This window comes from Hydractinia symbiolongicarpus, chromosome 10 (genome assembly GCF_029227915.1).
Source record: "Hydractinia symbiolongicarpus strain clone_291-10 chromosome 10, HSymV2.1, whole genome shotgun sequence".
NCBI classification, from domain to species: Eukaryota; Metazoa; Cnidaria; class Hydrozoa; order Anthoathecata; family Hydractiniidae; genus Hydractinia; species Hydractinia symbiolongicarpus.
Genome location: NC_079884.1, coordinates 21,598,695 through 21,623,255, shown reverse-complemented (window position 1 = coordinate 21,623,255; position 24,561 = coordinate 21,598,695). Strand labels below are relative to the sequence as shown.

Genomic DNA, 24,561 nt, shown 5'->3' with positions numbered 1-24,561 from the left:
TCGTCAAAACGCAAATGGAAAAATTGCACCTGCCACTTTTTGTGTTCAAATCAACCAATGCACAATTATTTCCTTATTTATACACTTTTTCTGTACAGCCAAGTTGAAAATCTTCGCAAAAATCATAAAACAGTTTATTCGCGAAATGCACGTCTTTGAGAAAAGATGAGTCGGGACTTATTTGCTATAAAGGATTAAACTTTAGAAATTTATGAATTGAACGCATATAATTTTTCTTACATATATTACAGGGTAACTTATACTCTAAAGTAAAAATAAGATAAATAAAACCGAGCGTGTGAAACATCTACGAACAATACTCGTCATTATTTGGTGACGATTAACCTATCACTCAAGACAGCAATAAAGAAGCCTTTAAAACTCTGAAATTAGTGGCTTGGCATGCATCGATTACGAGCGGCATTTAAGGGCCGTTTTCTACTTCAAGAAAATTTTCCGCACAACAGAAGGGACAGGAACAGAAAAGCTAATCAGATTATTTTATTTTGTGAAAATTGCGCAGTGTGTATACTTCCTGTATTATATTGTGCGCAATATTATGAAGTGGAAATTACTAGCAGAAAATTTTCTGCTCTGTTCTATTTCTGTTCCTTTCCGTGAAAAAATTGTTTAAAGTGAAAAACAGACTTTCGGTTAAAAATGCATAAATATCCTGAAAATTCCTATAGTTAAATATAGCAAACATTAATTATTTCTCCAAATTCACTTTAAAAATTATTCAGGAAAAACAGTATCAAAAATTTTTCCTTTCCCTCTTCACAAAGAAAACTTAAAATTTACTCGTGTCAGCGAGAATTCGATTCGCAAAGAAATCAGTAAACTTTTATAAGACATTTTCCTTCCAATCACCCAAACGGTAGTCCTGGTGAAGAAAGCGCTGGAGATAGCTGAAGCGCAGGAGAGAGAGAATTGTTCTGTTCCATGCTCGAAGGCGTGCTTACTTTGGATGAAGCGATGAGATCGACAAGTTTGGCATGGAGATCGTGAAGAACATCTGCATGCTGAAAGAAAAAAAACTTACTAGATGTAAAAATTCGCGGAGAAAACAACATAAAGCCATTTCAAATCATTTGATTCGTTGGACACTGTTGAATTTCTTTTTTGCAAAAATTTTAAGAATTGTCTGCTGGACAAATTTAACAATAAACTATCCTTCTTACAGTAAATCATGTCGCAAATTACAAGGTCTGCACTCAATATTAACTCTTTACTTTTCCGGCATTCCTAAGATTTTTTGACCACGATTCCTGACATTTTCTTCACTTTTTCAGTTATACTTAAAGAGAATGTCAATGCATGTTGATAGAAAAGATACCTAAAATTCCTGAAGACCAAATCTTTTGACATTTTGACTATTTTTTCAATATTTTCTTCATTCCTGACAATTTGGACACCCTGCGCCGCTAAAAGGGACCCCATCTTTAAAGGTGTTTCTTCCCGGTGCAATAAAACAAAGTCCATAACTACAAAGTCTTTACCTCAGAAGATGGTTGAGTAGCAGTCAATAACCGTACTATTAGTTGACTGTCGATGTGCTCATGAACACACCACAGAAGGCGAAGAATATGGTGCAAAACATCTTCGTATTCCAACCAGACGAATAAAAACTGATCAAACAACAAAGCACACTGAGCAGGTTCGGTAAATTGTTGCGTGTTCCGCACCATTGAATGCACGAGTAAATTGACGACAGCGGAAGAGGCCGGACTGGATTTTAACGTCTGTGAATAGCGAGGTAACATTGCGTTGCACATTCGTCTAGAAAAATTGAGAAAATTTAAATTGCTTCATATCGTTATGGATGTCATACAAACTAGCATATAATGACAAACAATGTTTATACATCTACTTCAGAAATCAACCAGTACGTTTAATGAAAGGGAAAAAACACAAAAAAAACGAGTCGACAAAACTACGTGTTTTTGAAGCATACCATTTATACGCATCTGTAGGCTTAAATTTAGTCATTTTTAAGCATATCCTAAGCATTATGTGAAGCCTAAAAACATGTTGTGAAGTTTTTATGTTTTTTGTTTCGTGAGCAGTCTTTCTTCTTATTCTTATATCTGAATTAACCAGTATGTGGTGAGATTTAAGCTATTACTGATGTTCAAAATGCAAATGCAATATTTTTTAAGCATTTTTTGCGCCTGAACGTGTGTTTTCATAAGCATATTCCGATAAGTTTGCCATTAAGCATTACCTAAGCGTATTTGGAGCCTGAAATGATACTTTTCATAAGCATCCTTAAGCCTCATTTTGGAAATTTAATTGCTTCAATAAAAAACATGTATTACACCGACAAAATTAAAAAAAATCAGAAAAATACATAGCCGTAAAAAAACTGGGAATAATAGTACCCAAAACTAGCCTTCTTTTTAAGCATACCAAGAAAATGGTATCAAATGTAAATCGAGATTAAAATTAATTAATTAAGTTCAAATGGGAGTACTACTGTATCGTCAGTCATTCCACAATGAACAGCGAACATTAACGTTGAAATCGATGTTTGAACAGTATAATGCACACACAAATAACTGATATACCCACTGTACACGGTTTTTTAAAGCAACTTGGAATTTTGGTCACATTTCAAGTTATTCATTCTCGGGTAATTTCTAGTTCTAAAGTTGCTTAATAGTTGCGTACTTTTCTTTCATTAGAAAATGCGAAAAGAAGGCACTCTTTTAAAGCCAAAAAAACAACGGATTGATGAAAAGAACATCAAAGATTCTTCACTATCACGCCGAAGAAGTCATTGCAGATTTATTTTTCTGCGAGTTTTAGTTATTTCTTTTAAGTGTTTGATATTCTTAAATCAAAGAGTTGCTTATACTCACAACTGTACAGATCTGAAGTTGCTTATTAATTTTTCAAATCCAGTTTAGTTACTTATAGACCAGTTACTTATAAAAAAAATACTGTACTTCTCATTTCACTTACGCCTCACCTTTTATTAACTTGTATCAAGTGATTAACATAGAACGCCAGAATGACTTGCGCAACAAGATCGTCTTCGATAAAGTTCCAAAGACTTTCTGGGATGGCAACAGGCGTACTGTCTTCGTTTAGTTCATCCAGCATGACAGACATTAACACGGGAAGAAATTGTGTTATGATATCAATATTCTAAAGGATAAAATAAATTGTCATGTGAAAGCCTTAAACACTTATTTAATGCCTTCTAGAATAAACACACCCTTGGATAAACGCCCAATTTATGAACCTATGAAAAAGCTCCTGTTTTGAACAAAAGGAAATTGCTCATTGATGTAAAAACTTAAATGAAGAAACAGTTGCGGGCAGCGCGAATTTCGGTCAACTTCGCTAAAGTTTTTCTCGCGAAATTTTCCAAAAGCATCGATTCACGAAAGCAATGCTCGCAAAATGCGAAAAATTCGCGAACTTTGCCACGAAACTTACTGTCCACGAATGCTCTTAAACTTAAAGTGTACTTTATATTCAAGCACACTTAGCTGGACATAGAATCTAAGCTAAGCAACTGTGAACATACTCAGCACATGTACACTCGCTCGTTATTGCAACAGATTAGTCATTTTTGCAATATCTAATCTAAAAGTAAACACCACCTTAAAGCTTACAAGCCGCTTTTAAATAAGTCAATCTCAAAACATTCGTAACATATTAGTATTAAACAAAAAAACATTCGTTTCAGATATATCGTAAAAAGTTAAAATTTAACCAAAAGTGTTGCTTTCCAACACTTCGATCACTTCTTCTCTGCCATATTGAAATGCTTACTCAAGGGCAACGATGGGGTTTTACAACCTCTATATCCCGGTATACGCTTCTAGCGTCTTGGCTTCGGATACAGCAACAAATTCAACGGCAAAATCGTAGCTGTTGATATATGATTGATATAAAAGACTGCCCCATAAGTTCCCTATTAACATTTCGATCATAATAACGTCCAAAAAAACTTAAGATATTTGCCCTACGCGAAGGCTCTTACACTAAGCGGCGATCTATTTGTCTTCAAGTAGTTTTTTAAGCATGCTTATATAATCTCAGTGTACTCTTTCGAAAATGTAAATCAGGCAAAACAGATACTTCTTACAAATACTAATGTCCTATAAGCGTTTTGAGATCAAGTTTTTGTTTTTCTATTTCATTTTTTATTATTAATAATATTATAGAAATTATTTATCCAGGATAGCGTCTTAGTTCCTATTGGTACTGCTTCCCAATAGGGTCCTGCGAAGGAGTCCTAACGCATTTAAAGCTCCCATTTGAGCTACGAAAGTCGTGCAAGCACAGCAATCGCTTAACTGACAACCGCCTATTCTTATCTAATCTAATCTCATGCTGAGCGTTAAGCAGAAAGGACAAATTCACACTTTTACAGTCTCTGGCGTGACTCAGCCGGACTTTGAACCCAAGACCCCCCGCACTGAAAGCGAACGCTTTACCACAAGGCTACCAGTCGGTAAATTGAATTGAAAAGTAAGTGAGTTTGTAAGTAACAGGAAGTTTTAATGTCCTTAGAGATTCCACCCTAACGGCTGGCTCTTCCTCTCCTCTGACTGTAACTATGTTACATTACCGCCAGATACGTATATAGCATTGTTCTAACTTGCTTGCCTGCCACACAACCCGGTTAGCAATCAGTACATAGCATCAAATAGACTGACAACACTACATTTAAAGTGCATCGACCATGAAACCGTATGCGCTAACATTACACCATCTGCGCTAAGTAAGCTTTAAATAAACTCCTACAAACACACTTTCACTTTTTCGCACTGTCAAAAGAAAATACTAAGCCTGTAATAAACATTGTCAAGAATAAATCTTTTGGAGTAGAAAAGCTACTTGATATTTACTTACAACAGGGGTTTCATGAAATTCTTGCAGCTTGATCATGTTCCATGCAGACACGCTTAACGTGAGTAGCCGAATTAAAAACATCAGGTCTTGAGATGACTAGAAATAAAGTTTGAGCAATCAAAGATCAATGTTAATACAGGTTAGAGATAATAACACTAAAAAGGATATTTTGGATCATATTTTGCAACAATATGTTCCAACAGAACAAATACTCATTAAAAGCAAAGAATCTGGTTGTGGGAGAAAGTTTGGGGCGGCGCAATCACCACTTTAAATCATCATTTTTGACTTGTATTTTTTTTATTCTTCTTCCCTTTTAAAAGGGAATACCCTACTGCAATAGTGTACGGTCTAAGGTGGCAAAACAGTATTTTACAGATCAGAGCATACAAAACCAACGTTGTGCGTTTTTTTCTAGACAAATTAAATTTTAAAAAACTCTTTATCTTGTACTTTAAAAAAGGAAGTGTTTGTGCCTGACACTTACAGTTCAGTTTCACCAAAAAATGTTTTGCATTTTTTTAGAAAAGACCTTTTGATAAAGACCTACAAAATTTTTTTCTCTAGTTTTAACTAGTTGATATTAATTTTGTGTCATAAAAACGAATTTCTCTGAGACCATTTATACGTAGAACAATTTGCAGGAAAAAACATTTTTGCAGCTCACGAATGACTTTGAGGAATTTAACTTTTGTAAATTTTCTAAAAACGCAGAAGCCGCAAAGGTGTTTTCCTTTCACGCATTATGGGATAGACATCAAAGGACATATGAAAAATGATTATTAAAAGTTACATTTAAACATTAGATTAGCGAGATAAAATTTGTTGTAGGCTGAGAAATGATTTATGCTGATGTCATATATAGTTACAAAAATTGGTATTTAAGTTTCAAAAAATTCGTATTTAAAATTTCAAATTCTACATTTCAGCTGCCATATTTGAACCTATTTTACAATAAATAAATAAATAAAATTTTTTACTTACTCTTGGCAGCATATCCATTTTAACAAGTCTTGAAAGCTGTACAAGGATACTGCATGCCACTGTGTTCGTTGCATATGGATCACATAATATCATCGCAATATCTCTATGCAAAGTAGATATAGAAGTCGTTGAAATGGAACTGCTGTTTATTCATAACTTAACTCAAACACGTTTTAGTGTTGTCACAAAAATACATAAATACAAAAAGACATATATAATTCTGTAATGCGGCATACAAAATAAATAACATTACCCGATTACTTCTTCTTGGCCTTTTTTTATACTGTCAAGAAATGTTTGTAACTCTTTAAGTCTTTTACTATCAATAACTTTGTCTCTTATGCATGCATCCAAACACCAGGTAAATTTATGGCAAGGGTCTACTTGTCGAACCTCTTTTACGTCTGCATCATGAAACGCCATTAAAAGTTCTGCTCTTAAAGAGCAGTAATGTTCCTGTTTTGTTCTTAAAAACAACGTCCTTAAAAATTGCAATACTAAATTATATAATTCAATGGAGAATCCAATCATTTGAACCAACTCCTGTATTACAGGATTTTGTCGTCTTTGCCTGGGAGGAATATTAAAAAATTGTCTGCTGCTAACATTCTCTGTTGAATATAACAAAGTGTGTTTTTCATCGATGTATTTGTTTAATATAGGACCAACAGCTTCTCCAAACAGTGGATGCTTTTTCATCCATACTCTTCGTTTAACTTCAATAGGACATTCTTGATAAATGACTTTATTTACAGAAATTTGCTCGACATACTCTGGTTTCAGTTCTGGTACTTTTTTCATAATCGCCATTATAACTCGCCTTAAGACATCCACATGAATAAATTGAAATGTATGGTCTAATAATTCTTTCAATTTCTCCCCACTACATTCTTCATTTATTTGTTTTAACAGCTGTTCTGATAAATCATTTATCACTGTTTGATGGAAAGTTGTCCGTTTTAGTCCTTGTAAATCAAGTAGCTGTAATGCAGGACGTAAGGATGACAAAAGGACACAATTTTCCTGCTGAAAAGAAGAAATAAACACTTCCGGTTCTGTACAACCTTGAAAACCATCACGTATTGCTTGATGTCCTGGTAAACCAGATTCTTCAAAGCCAGCCATGTGCAAAAACTTACATCTAGTAAATAGTGTTTTAAACCTAAAAATCTAATCAACCACCATGTACAAGACTTTTACAGAAGAAATAAGATAGAATCAAAAAGAAGTATAAGAAAAGTGAAAAAAGTCCAAGGCAGCAGACTCTCAATAAAGTTTTTTTTGAACAAACTTGACTGCCGCCTTGAACTTGTTCTTGGTTAAAAAATTCAAACTAGCTCCAGTCTTTTTGTGTGACGTGCCCCTATTATGTAAGATTAACGGGTCCACGCTAGAATTAATAACTTTTATAGCCAAAAACAATTTACATGCCTTTCGCAACTAAGTTAACATTGATCTCTGTATGAGAGATTTCTGTTTTAAAAAGAATAGTTCAACATGATATAACAGGTTTGTGCATAATTTCTTTGTTTCAGATTGAAAAAGAATTATTAAAAAAAACAGGTTGTAAAATTTAGTTATCTATAACCTGTCGAACTGGGCTAGGTATGATTACTGAAATGAGAATGATAGAAATAAGTCTGTATCATCTTCAACCTTGTTTCCAGTGGTTCTTATATAAAAAACCTAGCAATTCTTGGACAAGAGGTCCCCAAGTCCCCAGCAAAACACATTGGCAAACTCACTACTTTCGTCAAAAATATGATTCCATACATCTAGCAACATATTTATAGGATTCTCACTTTAAGTAACACCATGTTTGTAATGTAGTCTTTTAATTTAGTGTTTTTTTTGTGCATGAAATGCGAGTTTTTTATGTTTTAGGTAGTCCCTAAATTAAAAACCATTTTTTAATAGAGAAAAGTATTGTACTTATAATAAAGAAAATAGTTAAATACTAAGTAAATATTAAAGTTCAATGCAGAAAAAAAGGCATTTATATATATAATTATAAAAATAAATTTTAGCATTTTCTGCAATTTAACCACAAGTGGAGACAAACTGTTTTTAATGATGTAGTTGAAGCGCAAAAAATATGTTAATTGATTTTTCTTGTAATATTCATACAATGCTGTAGCAGAAAACTGTACTATACTCTAGAAACAAAAAATTCCATTTGATCGGCCATTTTGGATCTCCGATGGTCAGTATGACAGGCAGTGGTCAAATATTTTTTTCAGCGCTGTATATGTCTTGATTGCAAGATGTGCATATACACCTGATTATGCTAACTTCTAGGTTTTTTTTGTTGAAAGCTATCAACTATTATATAGATTTTGTTTCCTTTGGTCTCAGCAAATTTGGAAGCGAGTGGTAAAGTTTCTAATACAAATAGGCTAAATAGGGGATAAATAGATAGATATTTTATTTATCAATAGCAGTTATATACAATTAAAATTAAAATAAAATAAATACAAAGAAAATAAATATAATAATTATTCAGGGTAACAAAATTAAAATATATAATGCTATTGAAGGGAGACCATACCTAATAGCATAAAGCTAAGGCAAAGGGTATGGCTACCCTTGGACAATTACAGTAAACAATATGAGACGCACAAAACAACACACACATAATAGTGGGTCAAATGATAAACAACCATGCGAGAAACAAATGGTCAAGTCTGACAATTCAGAAAGGATTAGTAAGAGGAAACAAAGACTTTTTCAGATCACTTCTAAGATTAAAATAATCAAGGGAAACAAATTTTCTAGTCATCAAAGACTTCAACTTATTCCAGGAATTAATGGCATTAAATCTAATTGAGTTTTTACCAAATGAAATAGTATTAAAGGTAGGGAGATTGACCAAACCAATCTTCTCTGCCTGAGTGCCTTGGGGATGGGTAAAGTCAATCGCAAATGTATTAATGATAGAAGCAGGCTATTTTTCATGAAAGTGTATGCCAAAAGTGCATTTGGCCAAACAGGAATAGGATGGGTCTTATCCGATCTTATAGCTAGCTATAGCTAAACCACTATCAAATATATATCACATTGGCGTCCTGAATTCCTTTTAAAAATGAGTCAATCGGCTGGATTTTCACCAGAACTTTCCAATTGAAAAAAGTAAATTTGTTTCCAGGACCATAAAGTAACTTAGCACCGATTCAAAGGCAAAATTGACCCTTATATAGCCAACCTCATGTGTTTTTCAAAGCTTAACATATAAAAATGGGTGAGCAGACAGAATAGCCAAAAAAGGGACAGTTACAATTATCTTACAAGTTTGAGTTTGGGAACATTTTGTTGATATATGGTACTTTTTTAATGCCAAAATAAATAGAACGGACCTTGTGTAATTTTCTTTCCTGTAGTCAAAATTAATTATTCTAAAGATCAAAATAACGAATCTAAAGGGTGTACTGCATGAATGAGACTAGCTAATCGTAAATCAAAATTAGCAGCTAGCTCGCTTGCTAGCTAACTCTACAAACAACACATCCACGTACTCTAAAACCTTGAATAAAATGAAGCTTAAGAGAATTTAGTTAATAAGTATCACCCAACATAAAAAATCTAAAAATTAAGTACTGAAAGTAGCAGGTCACGACCTTTTTCTTAATCAGATAGTGGTTGTTTTAACTAAGCTAAATGAATATTCAAATTAAATGTTAAATACGTCGTACTTTCCTCCTTCTCTCCAACATGCAGCTGCGGCGCCATATTTATTTAATGGCTGCTGGTGGTTATTTCGTATGAGATCAAGTATCGTCTTTGCCGTTTTTTGATACAACCTCGTACTAAGTTTTTTTTATGTCTTTTTGACATCCGCATCCGCGCGAGGAGGAGGATGGCAAAGAAGGAGGTCTTGGCTTCTCCGAATGCGTCATTATCATCAATGGTTATGCACTAAGAGAGTCCTAATTCAGACATATTTTATACCGGACATTTGTTGCAACGGACACTTTTCTTAAAAACTCTATCATAACGAAAAGCGTGTTATTAATATAGCGGAAATTTTTGTAGACTATTTCATTTTTTAATGCTAAACTTCATTAGCCTTTACAAAATTATTCTTACGTTTCTTAAAATTAAGCTATCTCAGTCTCACGTTCTTTAAAAAAAACGTGTAGCAATAATTTTAATTTTTTTGGAGAAGGAATACTTTCGCGGCCTTTTCAACATTCTTCGCGGGGTCTAATTTTAGCGTTTAAGAACAAGAAAACGAGAAAGTTTCTCAGAACAGATGAGGTAGGGGTGTTTTGATTTATTTATGTTAATAAAAACTTAGATAGCTACCTTTTCAGACACTTAACGCTGAAATACACGATCCGTTTAAACGGAAGGTCAAAACCTGACAGATAACCTGTACATAGTAGGGAAACTTTGTGAAAGGTTTCTTGTCTACTCATAATTCGTTTAACCGTACAACGTGCTTCAAGTCTTTCAAATCGTGGCAAGCAAAATGAAAAAAAACGTGCCACCTCCACGATATCGAGTATTTAAAAAAATGGAAGAAAGAAAAAAAAGATCCATATGGGTAAAACCTTGGCTAAAACGAAGGGAAAATCTGGGTGTAACGTCCACCACAATACTACGTGAATTTCGCACAGATCACTTTGAATACTAAAAGTTTTTAAGAACAAGTCCAGATGTTTTCAATAAATCGCTTGCAATTATATAGTTATTCATACAAAAACAACACACAGGTGATGCGCGATGCGCTTAGTGTTCTGACATAAAGCTTGCTGCAACGTTTCGTTTTTTAGCAACGCATGATGGTAATTTGCAACATATTTTTCGTGTTCACAATAGCAAAGTTAGAAAAATTAATCCAGATTTATTTTTCTCGTCCGTGTTTATACGACGCCAACGTTAAACCTAACACACCGGTTCGTTTACGCAAATTCTCAATAAAATCCTCTGTTAATCCAATTTTTTTGCTTTCGACATTATTCATGTCTCGTTTTTATCTTGATACATGACATCAAACTCTTAAAACAATAGATTTACGAAATTTCAATTTCAAGATTATCCGTTTAATGACAAAAAGATGAACACGTCCATCTTTTTGAAATAACGGATAGGTCAAATTTGGCAGGTCAAAAAGTTTCATTTTTTAAAAATACATGATGCGTTTTGAACTATGACTTATCCGCCAGCTTTAAACCTTCCATTTAAACGGATCGTGATTCCAGCCTTTACATTTAAAATGTCGAGTCATTATATGTGAAATTGTGCCTGAAACCTTACATGTGGGGTTAGTGATTTGAAAAGTACCAAAAGCATTCGTACATATTTTAGACAATATTTTAATAAACCCTCTGTAGAAAAGATTCGATTTTGACAGATTTGATTTCTCGAAACAGAAAGCAAAAAACCCATACTTTGAAGTTATAGGAACCAGGCGAGTGTTTAAAAAGTGACTTAAAAACGAGTACCATAATAAGGTTTGCAGGAAACCGGCCAACACAACTTTTGGAAAATTCTAGAAAACTCGTTCTTGGTAAGTAAGGCAATACTACCTCAATAAAACATGTCACCTTAAAGAAATCTCGGACACATTCATTCATTTTTTTTTTTCAATGTTGGTCCCAAACTACGCTCGGAGTTAATTCACTTGTTAGCAAACACGGGCTCCTATTTAGATTAAACTGTCGAAAAATAATTAATTCATAAAACACAAAGCTGTAGGCTGGCACTTGGTTCGCGCCTGCTAAAAAGCAGGATCGCCGGTTATAAGTATTTATTTATCAAGTTTTTAACAAATTTTTGATTTACTGGATGTGCACCAAATTAAAAGTTAAAAAAAAAATTGACTTCGTTCAACGCATACACGAGTTTCTTTTTATTAATAAATCACAACTGATTTATCACACTAATTAATGCGTCTCGAATAATTCTAGCATTGTTTCTACAAAAACAAACACAACTCAAAACTAATTGAGATTTAGCTGCTTTATCTAACGAGCTTATTTTAAACGTCCTGAAAAAACACATAGCAAATCGACCTGGATATTATTACTAATTTCCATTTTTTAAAGGATTATATCCTAGAAGAAATTGTAAAAAAAGAAAAGATTCAGTCATATAAAAAAGATTCGTCCTAAAACTTCCAAGTAAGATATGCTACTAAAAACATCAGTTACACGAAGTTTTTCTTCGCCAATATTCATCAATTGTTTTATGCTCAATGGAAAAATGCCAATTACTTTCCACAAAATCTTCTCGCAACTTCCTGTTGTCAACAACAAAACAAGTCGCAGCCATCCAACGCGCTATACTTTTCTACTATCTTAGATCTTATCATACAATCGAGTTTGTAGCCCAACCATCTACATCTTCGTTTACTGTTGAGGCTTGCCAAAACCACCAGCACCACCAAAACCACCACGATTGCCGCCACCCCGAGGACCACCTCTTGGGCCGCCTCGTTGACCACGATTTCCACCACGACCTCCCCGATTACCACCACGGAAATTGCCATCCTAAAAAGCAACAAAGGTTTAAAGACACATAACAAACAACAGTCAGGCATAACAAGAGATTTTGTATTACCACTGAAGAATGTCAACAAACCAAAACAAACGTGTATACCTGACGACCGCCTCGAAAGTTCCCTGAGCCTCCACGACCTCGACCTCGAAATCCGCCTCGCCCTCCACGTCCACCGCCACGTCCTCTGAAGCCACCACCTTGGCCGCCTTGGTGTTGATCTGGCACTGCGAGAAAAAAAAACACCATTTTTTAAAACAAGATTGTTTTTTTGCAAAATTTTAGAGTTTTAAATCCTATGTATTGATCTTCAAAAGATAATTTTAGATGTCGAAAGAGGAGCATTTAATATTTCATGTGGACATCGACATATTACAGAGTTTCGTTAACATTAGTAGAAAAATTAATTAAAATAACGAACTAGAGTTCGACAAGTTATTGTGCCTATAAAATCTTGTAGGGTAGATATTTCCAACGCAACAATAAAATCGAATGCAGTTGGTATGTTATGTAAAAATTACCTGATTTCCAGCCAGATTCATTCCCTTGCTGCTCGTTCCATTCGTTACTGGCAGCTACATTGCTTTCACCAAAGCCACCAGCATCCTCAGTTTGCTGCAGGTTTCGAGGAACAAATTCTGGACTGACTGGATTCAAGGAAGGGGGTTGCTGTTCAAACGAGCCTATAAATTAAATGTGGTGCTTAAATGAACAGCAAACAAAAAAGATTTGAAAAAATCACATTTGAAGTGGCCAAAATGGATACAAAATGTAAAAGTAATTCGAACAAAAAATCTAAAATAATAACAGTTCTCACAACAAACGTTTTTAAGCTAATTTGACACTAAAAAAAGTTCTGCATTGCAGTGTACCTTTGCCCAGGCCTATCAATAAGTGGAAAGCGATCGCTCTTGCTCACACAAAGACTGGCCCAATTCTTAGAAATGAGAATCTAGCTGAGCCACTAATTGCTCCCCCAATTCCACCAAAAGTTTTCTGACTGAGCAATATGAATTTATCTTACATGGAGATCGATGTTATCTTTCTTATTATTTGAAATAAAAAATAACCAAAATATAAAAAAGACTAGATCAAATAGATAAAAAAGATTTTTTAATAAAATATTCATTTATAAACTTATCCTATTAATTCAGAGATTGCTCTTCCAGCCTAAATATTGTAACCTTGGGTGAGCAATTTATTCCTCAGGTCTTATTTTATTATGAATAGGTTTTTTGCCATATATGGCAGATGCAGGAAGACAGGACAAAAAATATTTTGGAAATAGTCTTTTGTTGCTCCCACACCCCCCTCAGTTTTAATTTCGGTTTTAACTAAATAAACGTAAATTATAGTAGCAGCTTTTTTAATTAGTTGCAATCTAGTTGAAATTTTATGCTTTTTATTACAAGCTCGTGAGCTTGTATTAAAACGCAAATGTGTCCTACAAGAATGGAAATTTCTGCCTCTCTGAGCACCGACACGGGAGTAGTCGTGTGTTCGAATCTCATCTTGGTAACTATTTTTACTTTTTTTTTCTTTTTACTAACTCGTAACTATGTCCGAAATAATCAATTGCAACGTCACAGATTTAAATTTCGTACCTAAACTCTCTAAGTACTTGGAAGTCATCTAAATGACCTTTCAGGCCAAATTTGGTATTTGTTTTCGACAAAACTTGGCACAGTTAACATAAAAAGTATGCTGAACAAAATAGTGACACCATAATTTTGATTTTTGTCACTTAACGTCATTTTAGGCCAAATTGGTCCAAAAATTAAAACTATTTTAGACAAAACTTGGCAAAGTTAACAAAAAAAGTATGCAGAACATGGTGACATTAAAATTTTGATTTTTTGTCACCTAAATGTCATTTTAGGCCAAAATTGGTTCGAAAATTAAAATACTTTATTTTCGACAAAATTTGGCACAGTTAACAAAAAAAGTATGCTGAATATGATAGTGACATCAAAATTTTGATTTTTGTCACCTAAATGGAGTTTAAGCTCATGTTTTATAGTTGTACATTTTCAATAGCGAGATAGTTTATGCAGCGCCTGCATATTGTTTATTTTTTAAAAAGACAAGATTAGTGTTCACAAGCTTTATTTAACTAACTGGTAAAGTAAAGGTGTTTCCACCAAAAGTTTTCAAAAGTGAATATAGGCAGAATTAAGGTCTCCCCAAATGCCTGGAAAGTAGTCTGCGAAAAATAAAATTTCCACAACAATACGTAAGAGAAAAACGAAGACGCTCCACCATATATAAATAATTACGAGAACGAAATTCTTTTTGTAGCGAAAAGAATTTCTCGTTCTCGCTTTCTTCTTTCTGTCAGTCAGTTTACCATAGACTGACCCAACGAAAATTTAAATTTCGAGGAATTTTCCGTTCAAGAAGATCTCACAAATCAATTTCGAAAAATAACTGCGTAGTCCACAAGAAATGTTATTGCCCATCTGAATAGCAAAATATGTCGTGTCTAACTTCGTAACAGAAATCACAATTTAATAGACAGCTTTTTGTAAACTTTATTCGCGAGGTTGTTTACGTATATCATACGTCTTGTTGACAAATTAATTTGCAAGGGATTAAAGGCGCAGCAGTACAAAAAAATAGAAAACTGCTTTATACTAACAAAATGTACCTGCAATCTCGGATTCTACCAAAAAGTCTATTTTTTCGTCATCCGGTGTTTGTTGAACTTCTGGTGGAAGGTCAACTCCATTGGTTGGTTTAATCGTCAGATTTTCAGCCTACAATTACATAATATACTAAAGTACTCAAATTCAAAAAAATAACAATCCTAAAGTTACAAGTGCAGTGCAATGAATTTAATAACTTTAATAACACTAGACGGACTTAATTTTTTTGCAATGACGAATGTTAAAATAGCTGATAAACGAAAGTTTACTTGGATTCTACTTTAGAAGAAAAACATGGCTTCGAAAAGCCAAAACTTCGGCTGTTTCCGTAGTCTCAGTCACAAACTAAACTTAGTCAAGAGATATAACTTAGTCAAGAGATATAAAGGTTAGATAGTTTATGAACATTAATTTCAAAATTTATTGATTAATTAAAAAAACAAGAGTGTGAATGAAATTAAAATAGTGACAAAATAACACAGAAGAGTAAATCAACATCCTTTACAAAATAAAGATCACTGAAGACTCTGGAACATACCTCACCAAAATTTGAAGGTGGCAATTCTTCTTCTGGACTTTGTTCCTCTGGTGTGCTGGGTTCTTCAACACTACCTTCTTCTGCAGCATCAGTAGGTTGTGGTGAAGAAATATTATCTCTGTCAAAATAACCAGACTGTAAAATCTTGTTTAAAGTTTCTAATAGCGTCTTGTATGTAACCTCACCAACAACAGGCGAGTCCTTGCCCTCAACTAAACTAAGAAAATGCTGGTGAGCAGCTTTTACACGAGAGGATAGTTTTTTATCACCATCTTCAGACCCCGTATTAACAAGTTCATAAAACAAGTCTAAGTTGGAAAGTTCGTCTTCAGTCAGCTGGCAGGCACCATTAGTGCCAGCTATAAAATCTGGGTGAGCCTCTTCGGTTAAATGGCCAAGAACGCCTTGCACCTCGATGATTTTATATACAGCTTGATGACCCTGGCTTTCCTTTTGATCCCGAAGCTCTTGTTTTGCTCTTTTTTGTTCCTTTTTCACAAGTTTTATGTACTAAAAGGAGAAAAAAAACAAAAACAGATGCATAAATCAACAACAGTTATTCCTGATCAGTACTTTCCACAAACTTAACATGAGTACATTGTAGAAACAATAAAATATTGTGTTATTTGGCATTTTTTGTAAAATGGTCTGTAAGAATAGTATTAAGTTTTAGTGATTTAAAACTGCTTATTTAGACCCTTGCTTTGTGCCACTTATGTGAAGCAGTTCTAAAACAGAGCTGACGGAGAGTGTTGCATTATTACTAAATTTAGGTGTGACATTACCAGGGTTTTTAAGCGAAAATACTCTTAAATTTTTCAACTGCTTATCATAAAATTCCTTGACTTTTCTTGGTCTTACAACATCCTGACCATTGGTAAGACAAATAGAAATACACCAGTGGTTAATGAAATAGCCGAATAATTTTTTTGATATCAACAAAAGAATTTTTCTAAACTTTTACACATAAAAAACATGACAGCAAAATTAATTCCCCAAGCTCTGTCGCAGTTTGTTTCAAACCCTAGGCCATCTATGTTTATAAGTGTGTTAACATCAATGGTCACACTTAACAGCAGTGATGTTGCAATATTTTTTATTACTTAGAACTTATGGTAGTGCGTGTGGTAGAGCATTCACTTTAAAGTCCAACCAAGTCATCCCATAGACTATAAAAGTGCTGTCTATTCTTTTTGTTTAGCTTTCAGCATAAGAATAAGATTGATATCTATAAGGTGGTTGTTTAGTTAAGCATGCTTGCATGAATTTTGTAGCTCAAATGAGGGACTAGGACCTCATTCACAGGACCCTTATTGATAGCAGTATCAATAGGAACTGAGTAGGATATCCTTGGTAAATAATAATTTAATAGTAATAGTAAGAACAAAAATGCAGCTTATTTTCCCTTTGCAGTTGGAAGATCAAATTACTTGTCAACAAATATAACAAAAAAGTTTTCAAGAAGGAAAACAGTTACATAAGGCAATCAACCTCTGATTAAGGCAATTACACATTTTAAAACTTCCACAAAAACAGTAAGACAAGGCACTGGTTCACAAAATACCCAATATATATATATCAATCACATCCTGAATTTGTTTAAAGAAATAATTTGATGATCTCAACTTAATATCTTTCCTATCATTTAATTGGTATCTAGTATCCTTATGCTCCTTAAAAAAGAGAAATTGGTCTATATATTCATCAAAAATGCATACTAACCTCCTGATCCAAGGATACAATGTTTTTGTGAAGCTCTTTCACTGTGGCAACACTGTTATCAACCAATGCCAGATTTTCAATGGCTTTCTAAAACATAGAGTGTTAAATCCCTCCAATCCATGGAGAAACTGTGACCTATAGCTCAGAATTAAGAGGTGTTACTTATTCTGAACAGAATAATGTAACACACACAAAAAAATGCTTCCAACTATTAAACTTATGAAAAAAGAAGATAATTTGATAATGGCCTAAACAATAAACCTAATGACTTTCAAGGATAATGTGGTGCAGTTATAAGCTTCTCAGGAACTGGGTCTGATTAACAATAAATATTCAAAAATGTTTGTAAAAAATATTAATACCCGCTGATCTTCATTTAATTCAGTGCCAAGGTCAGCTTTTTTTCTGATTTCCAACAACTTGACCTAATGAAAAAAGTAGCAAAATATATTTTAACGATTTTCCCAACTTCCTGGGTCAAGTTAAACTATTTAAACCACTTGAACTTTTGACTTGCTTTGCTGATTTTTCCCTGACAATTTAGTTTATTTACGAAATATTATTATTTACAGGATTGAATCAGTTAATTGAATAATTCAATCAGGGTGACCACTAATAAAATGACAACAAAAGTAAGGATATTAAGGAGAATTAAGGAGACAAATTGACATTTTTTTAAGGATATTTTGCTGCGAACGAGAATAAAAAGATAAAAAAATAAGGATAATTAAGGAAAAAACCATTTTAGTTCTCCATCTTTAATGTTACATACTATGTTCTATAACAAGAAAATTATACATGTTATAAAAATATACATATAAATTATGCCCTGAAAAATAGAAATATAGGATTTCAGATAACAGAGAAATATGTCTAATTTTATTGGTGATGAAAAATTCATGAACACATTTCCAGAAAGGTTACAATCAGAAAAAATAAGAAATAAGGAGAAATTAAGGAGAATAGCTAAAATTTCAACTTTTTTAAGTATATTTAAGTACTTTTAAGGAGATTTTCTTTTTCTAAGGTTATTTAAGGAATTTAAGAGGAGTGGTTACCCTGTTTAACGACAGGACTCAAGGTAGCAAAATTTATTACCTTGTAACAAGGTTTAAAAGGCAATAGCTTGAAACAAAAGCTCACAAATGATACATTTTTTTGTCAGAACAAGTAAAAACAACAATAACAAAATATATATACTATTCAGTGCCATTGGAAAAAATCCATGGGTTCGCCTGGCATTTTTATATGGCATTGTGTGCGTCTCGCTACTTTTGCGTGACAGACAGATGTATATGGGTATTTTAATATAGATTTATAAAGGTAAAACAAATAATATATTACAGTGAACTAGGTTTAGTATTTCAGATATGACATAAAACATAATTAAATTTCTTAAAACTTAAAAAAGGTCCTCACGATAGGTTAACAATCAACTGATTCTAACCCGTGAAAAGGAGTTTGGTGGGGCCTTCGAAAATTTTTTTTGGGTCCTGTTAGTGGGATATCGCTGATAAGATTCAGACCTCCCTCTCCCCTCTTTTAGCTGATTTCCGTCCGTGAAATACACACTTTTGGATAAATCTTAAAAGGGTCAGGGGCGTGACAGAGGAATTATGCTCACAAACGACGAAGAATTTTCAGGCCACAAACAAATGTTTAAAATTTCTCAAACTCTAGCAGATTTTTTTTCAAACTTCAGAGCCCCTCCCCCCTTAGCAGCAATAGGCCCCTAAAAAGTCTCATAAATATTTCCCTGGGTGATATGAAGTAGATCTGTGTATTCAGAGAAAAGATTGAAAATATTATAAGAAGGAAAAGAATTCAGAATTTGACAAACAACAACCCTGCGGATTTAAAGTATTAAAAGTCAGAACAATAAGGCTGGCATTTCCTGGCAAAAGACCAGCAAAATGTTTCCAAGCTACAACGGATTGAGGTTAACACACCTGATTTAGAGGCACTTCAAGGGTTGGTACGTTATAATAACCTTTACTCTGAGGAATTAAAAATTTACCTTAACTAATATCTTTTGCAGATTCTCAAGTCGGAGAAAAGCGGAAGGAGATTCACACCATAAAAAATCAATTAATCTATCAAACCAATCTAATATCTGTATCACACTAGCTGCAAACCAACATATTTCTATTGTCATGCTTAGCCAAAATATTAAGAACAACAACTGTGGTTCTAAAATTACCTTATTTCAGATAATTAAACAAAGCACAAAATTAATGCAAATTATAAAGATTTGTGTTATTTATATACTTCTACTTAAGGTGTAACAAAAATTTAAGGAGGTTAAAAGTTACCATATAGTTTAAACCTGTAATTAAGTTTCGATATACTTTTCTAGCAATCGCAAAAAAGCTCACCCATACATTTTCCATATTAGATTTATGCGAATTTTTTGCATCAATCTAATACGGTTCGAATTAGCAGTTGGCAATTCACAATTTGCGAATCGAAATGCCATTTTTGCGAATCACTTTGCGAAGAAAATGATAAAAATGTGAATTGAATATTTTTAAGTGGTAATAGAAAAGCTTTTTTAGGTCGCATTTTAAAAGTTTAAGAATGAAGAACGGGGTTATAAAGGTTTTTTCGATCACATTTAACGAAGTTAAGAACGAAGAATGGCAATAGAAAAGCTTTTTTAGATTGCATTATAAAAGAACGGCGATGGAAAGGTTTTTTAGATCGCATATTAAGAACTTAAAAACAAAGAACGGTGATAGAAATGCCTTTTTTGGATCGCATTTTCAAAGATTAAGAACAAAAAATGGCGATAGAAATGCTTTTTTAGATTGCGTTAAAATTTAAGAACGAAAAGCGGCGATAAAAAGGCTCTTATTAGATCACATTTTAAAAACTTAAAAACAGGGATAGAAATGCTGTTTTAGATCGCTTTTAAAAAACTTAAATACAAAGAACAGTAGTAGAAAAATAGTAATTGATCTAAGGTGTTTCCAGGCCAAATCTAGATGGTGGTTTACTTTGTTACAGTGTCAAAATTTTTGCGAACCAACTTTACGTTTCTAATTAATTATTGTCTCCTCTTTCTAGTAAGCCTAGTTATATTATGTTAATTATTAATTCTTTTTTATCAGTTCTTGTTAGCAATTGGTCAGGATTATTTCCATGAATTTAATAAAAATAGTAGCAAAAAGAGCAACAACAAACATTTCATTCACACACAAAAGTTTTTGTGTCATAAACATAGCCTTGTAAGGTACCACCTAGTACATAAGTTGACACCAAAACAGGGTGCCCTGGACCATTTAGCACTTCCAGCCGCTTTACGTTATGTACATCACTTCCTATGGTGGCTGTAAAAAACACTTATGCAGGAAAAAACATGTTATTTTATTGAAAAACAATTTTGTGGAAAAAAAATTCAGAATTTAAAAAAAGCTAAAAAGTTTTTCATTTTCGCAGAATTATTTTTTGAATCTTTTTTTTGCTGAGAATCAAAAATTTAATTTTGACGAAAATGACAAAAGTACCATTTTTCTTTATTTCAGAATAAAAACTATTCAGTATTGCATTATTCAGTATTATTCAGATTATCTAACATTCAGCTTTTGTCAAAGTTATGTGCAGGACTTTGACAGTCAGGGATAACCGCAAATTAGGCTATGATAGTCTAATTAGTCTATGATAGCCTATTTTGGCGATTTATCTCTCCTAATTAGGCCATCATCATGGTTCTTGCCGCCTAACGCTATTCTGTTGCATAATCGCAATGATTTATTAGTAAAAACATTCTATAGAACCTCCTTTTGATGGTCCAAATATATTTTTATTATTTATGCTTTCAGAAGATATATTGTTTAGTTTGTTTGATTAAGAACGCATGCGCTTGTGTTAAGGCTTCTTTGTTTTACGGCCACGGTTGCTTCTGAAAAGGCTAAATTTCCCGCGCGCATATTCTCAACATGGTGGCGCATAGCCTAAATAGACTATTTCTTGTCTAATTAACCGATCCAAAGACTTTTGACATATAATTTTTAGTCCTGTGAAGCAAACTATAAAAAATTTTGCTCGAATGAAGATGATGTTGATGGCGCGACCAGACGTGGTTGTCGAGATAATCGTAAAAGAAAAAAAAACATCTCCTAAATTGAAGATGATCTCCTAACTAGTCTATGGAAAATCTCATAACTAATCTACTATCCTAATTTGGCGTGATAGCCTAATTTGCGGTTATCCCTGACTGTTTGAGGAAACAATACTCTATTTCTTGCTGGTTTAGCTCATGCATTTCTAGTTTTGATAGAGAAAGTAATGTTGACAGTAACTCTGTGTTTTTCTGACATAGTAAGTTCCCACAAAATTCTAAGATAAAGCATGATGCTTTACTACAACCAAAATGCAGAGCTTCTCAGAGCTTTTTTGTTGTTCTATAATAAAAGATGGACGCTGGTTTTGTCAACAAATAAGAAAGAATACCAATTATGGACATCAAGCAGGCCTCGTCAGGAAGAAAAATGCTGACTTTTCCATCATTTTGAGGCGTGCGATGTTCGCAAGGCATAATTTTTAATGGCGTGCGCTCATTATTGTTCCACTTTTCTCAAGTAATCATAGAACTCGCATACAACAAGTCTAATTTTGCCATGTTTTAAAGCAGGTAATTTGTTGCGAAGAAACTAAAATGTGTTCATTGTTTATTATTTTTTTTAAAAAAAATTATATGTGAAATAAATTTTCGTCGTAACACCCTCCTCCGTTATAAATAACTTCTAAAACAACATCAGCACATTCTGTATAATTTTCAAAACAACACAAGAAAAAGTCTTTCAGCATGTCGCAATTGATCACCATAACTATAATTAGATATCATGCTGACTCTGTGCTTGCAAAAGAACATGCTGGAAGTGATTTCATATAACGAAAGTAGCGAAAGCATTTAAAGAAGTAGACAGAAAAGTTGAACTTTAAAATTTATTTTTTAATTTAAAAAGAGCAACTAGATTGAAAAAAAAAATGAAATGCTGCTGAGTTTTTCGAAAGCAAATGTTGTTAGCAACTTCACTTCACAATTTCGAATACTGAATATCGAACATCGAACATACGTCGAGGTGGAAAAAGTATTGAATTGAAAACCAATGTAACACCTGCTCTGAATATTACAATGCGTGTTTTGCTTGTATATTTTGCAACGTACCTGTTTTTTTTTGCTTGTTATTTAAACAATTTTATTTCAAAAGCCACACAAATTCCAATTCAATTATTTGCATTAATCATTCATGTCAATTGAGGAAGAAAAGAAAACTTAGAAAAAAATAGAAATTTAAAAAAAAAAATAGACAAATTAAATCATGCTTCCCTACGTATATTATTCCCAGACACCTGCATTGAACTGAATATTATTATTTTGGTGTGCGATTAGCGCACGCCTGAGGTATTTAGTGTTATTTTTTGGCGTGCGAAGATCGCACAGGAACATTCAAACATGGCGTGTGTGGGCGTGTGCGCGTGCGATCGCACGCCATTCCTGACGAGGCCTGTCAAGAGGAAAAGGCTAAAGCTTGTTTCTCACTATGGGCTAACGATGAGTTAATCATATTGAGCATGATACGCTAAAAACTTTGCCTCTAGTGTTAATGTAAAAGTAACTGCTTAGCTCACAGCTGAACTCTTCGTTAGCAGATTTTTTTAAATCAAAATTTTTTGATATTTTTGGGGGGTTAAAAGTGTTTGTAATTTTGTTAATTCCTTTCTTTCCAGGCTTTAAATTAGTGATAATAACAAGACTGTCTTTCTATCTTTCTTTTTCATTCTCCCTCGCATTATATTTAGCTACAAAAGAGCTAGCTAACGATGCAACGTAGTGTGAAAGTGAAACTAATACATCAGGTGCCTGCAGCTTAAAAATTGATACCGGCTGCGCACTATGGTTAGCTCATCCTTAGCCCATAGTCAGTCAGGGTAAACACCTAATTAGGCAGCATGACCTAATTAGGTGAGTCGTTTAGTTAGGCGACACGATGTAGTTTAATTAGGCTACCCGTAGTCTAACTAGGCGAACAAAAACTTTCTATTGTAAATACGTCGAAATCATTGCGTTTTGCACTACAATTTTTATGTGAATCAAATCTGTCAACTTTGCAGATAATTTTGACCAATTATCGTCTTATTTGCATCGCGCATTGGTAACTTATGGCCCAAACCTTGTGTGGCACTATTTGTTGTTTTAAATAATGGACTTCAGCCATTCACGCCGCAGGGAAAAATAAATATGGCGGACGAAAATGTCACCTAAATAGGCGACACTTAACCTAATTAGGTTATATATTTCATTTTAACATAATTCTTAGTTGCGCGAACATATCGAGGCACGAGTGACAATTTTGGAATCATGGTCGTGTAGACTATCCATTCTAAACAAAGATTTTTTGCGATTTTTTCTTAGGAATGTGTGAAAAGCCATTAAATATTGTATGTCTTAACTAAGTTACATATGGCCTAACAACTTACATATGGCCATAACACCTACTTAGGCTACAATGAGTCGCCTAAATAGGTGTTATGCCCTAATTAGCCTACCGTTGCCTAATTAAGTGTTTACCCTGACTGATAGTGAAAGAACCAAGCTAACTGTCCAAGTTGCCTGCAGCAGCAGGCCGCGAACATATAGGGAGATGCAACTCACTTAACCATGGAAAAATACATACTGATGCTATCCACCTAGGTAAAAGTTGGTATCTACTCGACCCACCCATAGAAGGCAGATTATAACGAATAATGAAAACTTCGAGTCATGCAGAAGGAAAGCTACCCATGTGTTAAATAGGTTTCACTACTAACCTTGCGTTTTTCGAGATTCCTTAGTTTTTTGTCCAACACGGAAACAGCATTTTTTAATGGTTCTTGCATTAAATCACTAGTAGTGATCTGAGAAGGAGGCTGAGAAGATTTTGATGAAGCACTTGGCATTTTTCCGCACTATTTTGGCAAAGTAATGACAAAGGTTTACCCTAGCACACCCAGAAAGACGTGCTCTTTTTCCAAAAGGAAAGCGCACATGAGTGCTATGACATCATCATAAGCGCAAAGTATTATGGTCAGTTAGTGAATTTATTTATTTACTACACTGGTATTATTATTGGCCCTGGGTTGAAAAGGTGTACCAACCTCGTTCTCCGGCTCTTTATATCGGGCCAACCCACCACCCGGCGTTGAATGGAAAGAGATAGATTTGTTTTATAACATATTTTTTAGATCCGAATGATTTTGTACATGAGGGAAAAAGCTGTTTTTTTAAAAGGGTGAATTAAAAAATGTGATAGGGATGTTTTA

General features: G+C 33.7%; 2 protein-coding genes across 2 annotated transcripts; both read right to left on the bottom strand.

Annotated features, from left to right (window-relative positions):
• Nucleotides 1-208: 208 nt before the first annotated feature.
• Nucleotides 209-7,049, bottom strand: LOC130662350 (negative elongation factor B-like). The gene is made up of 6 exons (XM_057461198.1): nt 6,107-7,049; nt 5,854-5,956; nt 4,870-4,965; nt 2,972-3,150; nt 1,500-1,779; nt 209-1,022 (listed from the first exon to the last, which is right to left on the bottom strand). Exons 1-6 carry the CDS (start codon nt 6,976-6,978, stop codon nt 867-869), a joined length of 1,686 nt encoding a protein of 561 aa, XP_057317181.1. The 5' UTR covers nt 6,979-7,049; the 3' UTR covers nt 209-866.
• A 4,631-nt stretch (nt 7,050-11,680) lies between these two features.
• LOC130662352 (guanyl-specific ribonuclease pgl-1-like) lies at nt 11,681-24,308 on the bottom strand. Its single transcript, XM_057461199.1, has 8 exons — nt 24,070-24,308; nt 17,619-17,681; nt 17,257-17,343; nt 15,535-16,044; nt 14,999-15,107; nt 12,873-13,034; nt 12,454-12,578; nt 11,681-12,344 (listed from the first exon to the last, which is right to left on the bottom strand). Exons 1-8 carry the CDS (start codon nt 24,196-24,198, stop codon nt 12,204-12,206), a joined length of 1,326 nt encoding a protein of 441 aa, XP_057317182.1. The 5' UTR covers nt 24,199-24,308; the 3' UTR covers nt 11,681-12,203.
• Nucleotides 24,309-24,561: the final 253 nt, after the last annotated feature.

Excerpts from the sequence above, each read along its gene's own strand:
- LOC130662350 (XM_057461198.1), bottom strand. The coding sequence starts at position 6,978 with ATGGCTGGCTTTGAAGAATCTGGTTTACCAGGACATCAAGCAATACGT. Across the intron at positions 5,957-6,106 it reads GGCCAAGAAGAAGTAATCGG|AGATATTGCGATGATATTAT; the intron begins GTAATGTTATTT and ends TACTTTGCATAG. Across the intron at positions 1,023-1,499 it reads CTACTCAACCATCTTCTGAG|CATGCAGATGTTCTTCACGA; the intron begins GTAAAGACTTTG and ends TTTTTCTTTCAG.
- LOC130662352 (XM_057461199.1), bottom strand. The coding sequence starts at position 24,198 with ATGCCAAGTGCTTCATCAAAATCTTCTCAGCCTCCTTCTCAGATCACT. Across the intron at positions 13,035-14,998 it reads GGTAGAATCCGAGATTGCAG|GCTCGTTTGAACAGCAACCC; the intron begins GTACATTTTGTT and ends TTTAATTTATAG. Across the intron at positions 12,345-12,453 it reads ACTTTCGAGGCGGTCGTCAG|GATGGCAATTTCCGTGGTGG; the intron begins GTATACACGTTT and ends GTTGCTTTTTAG.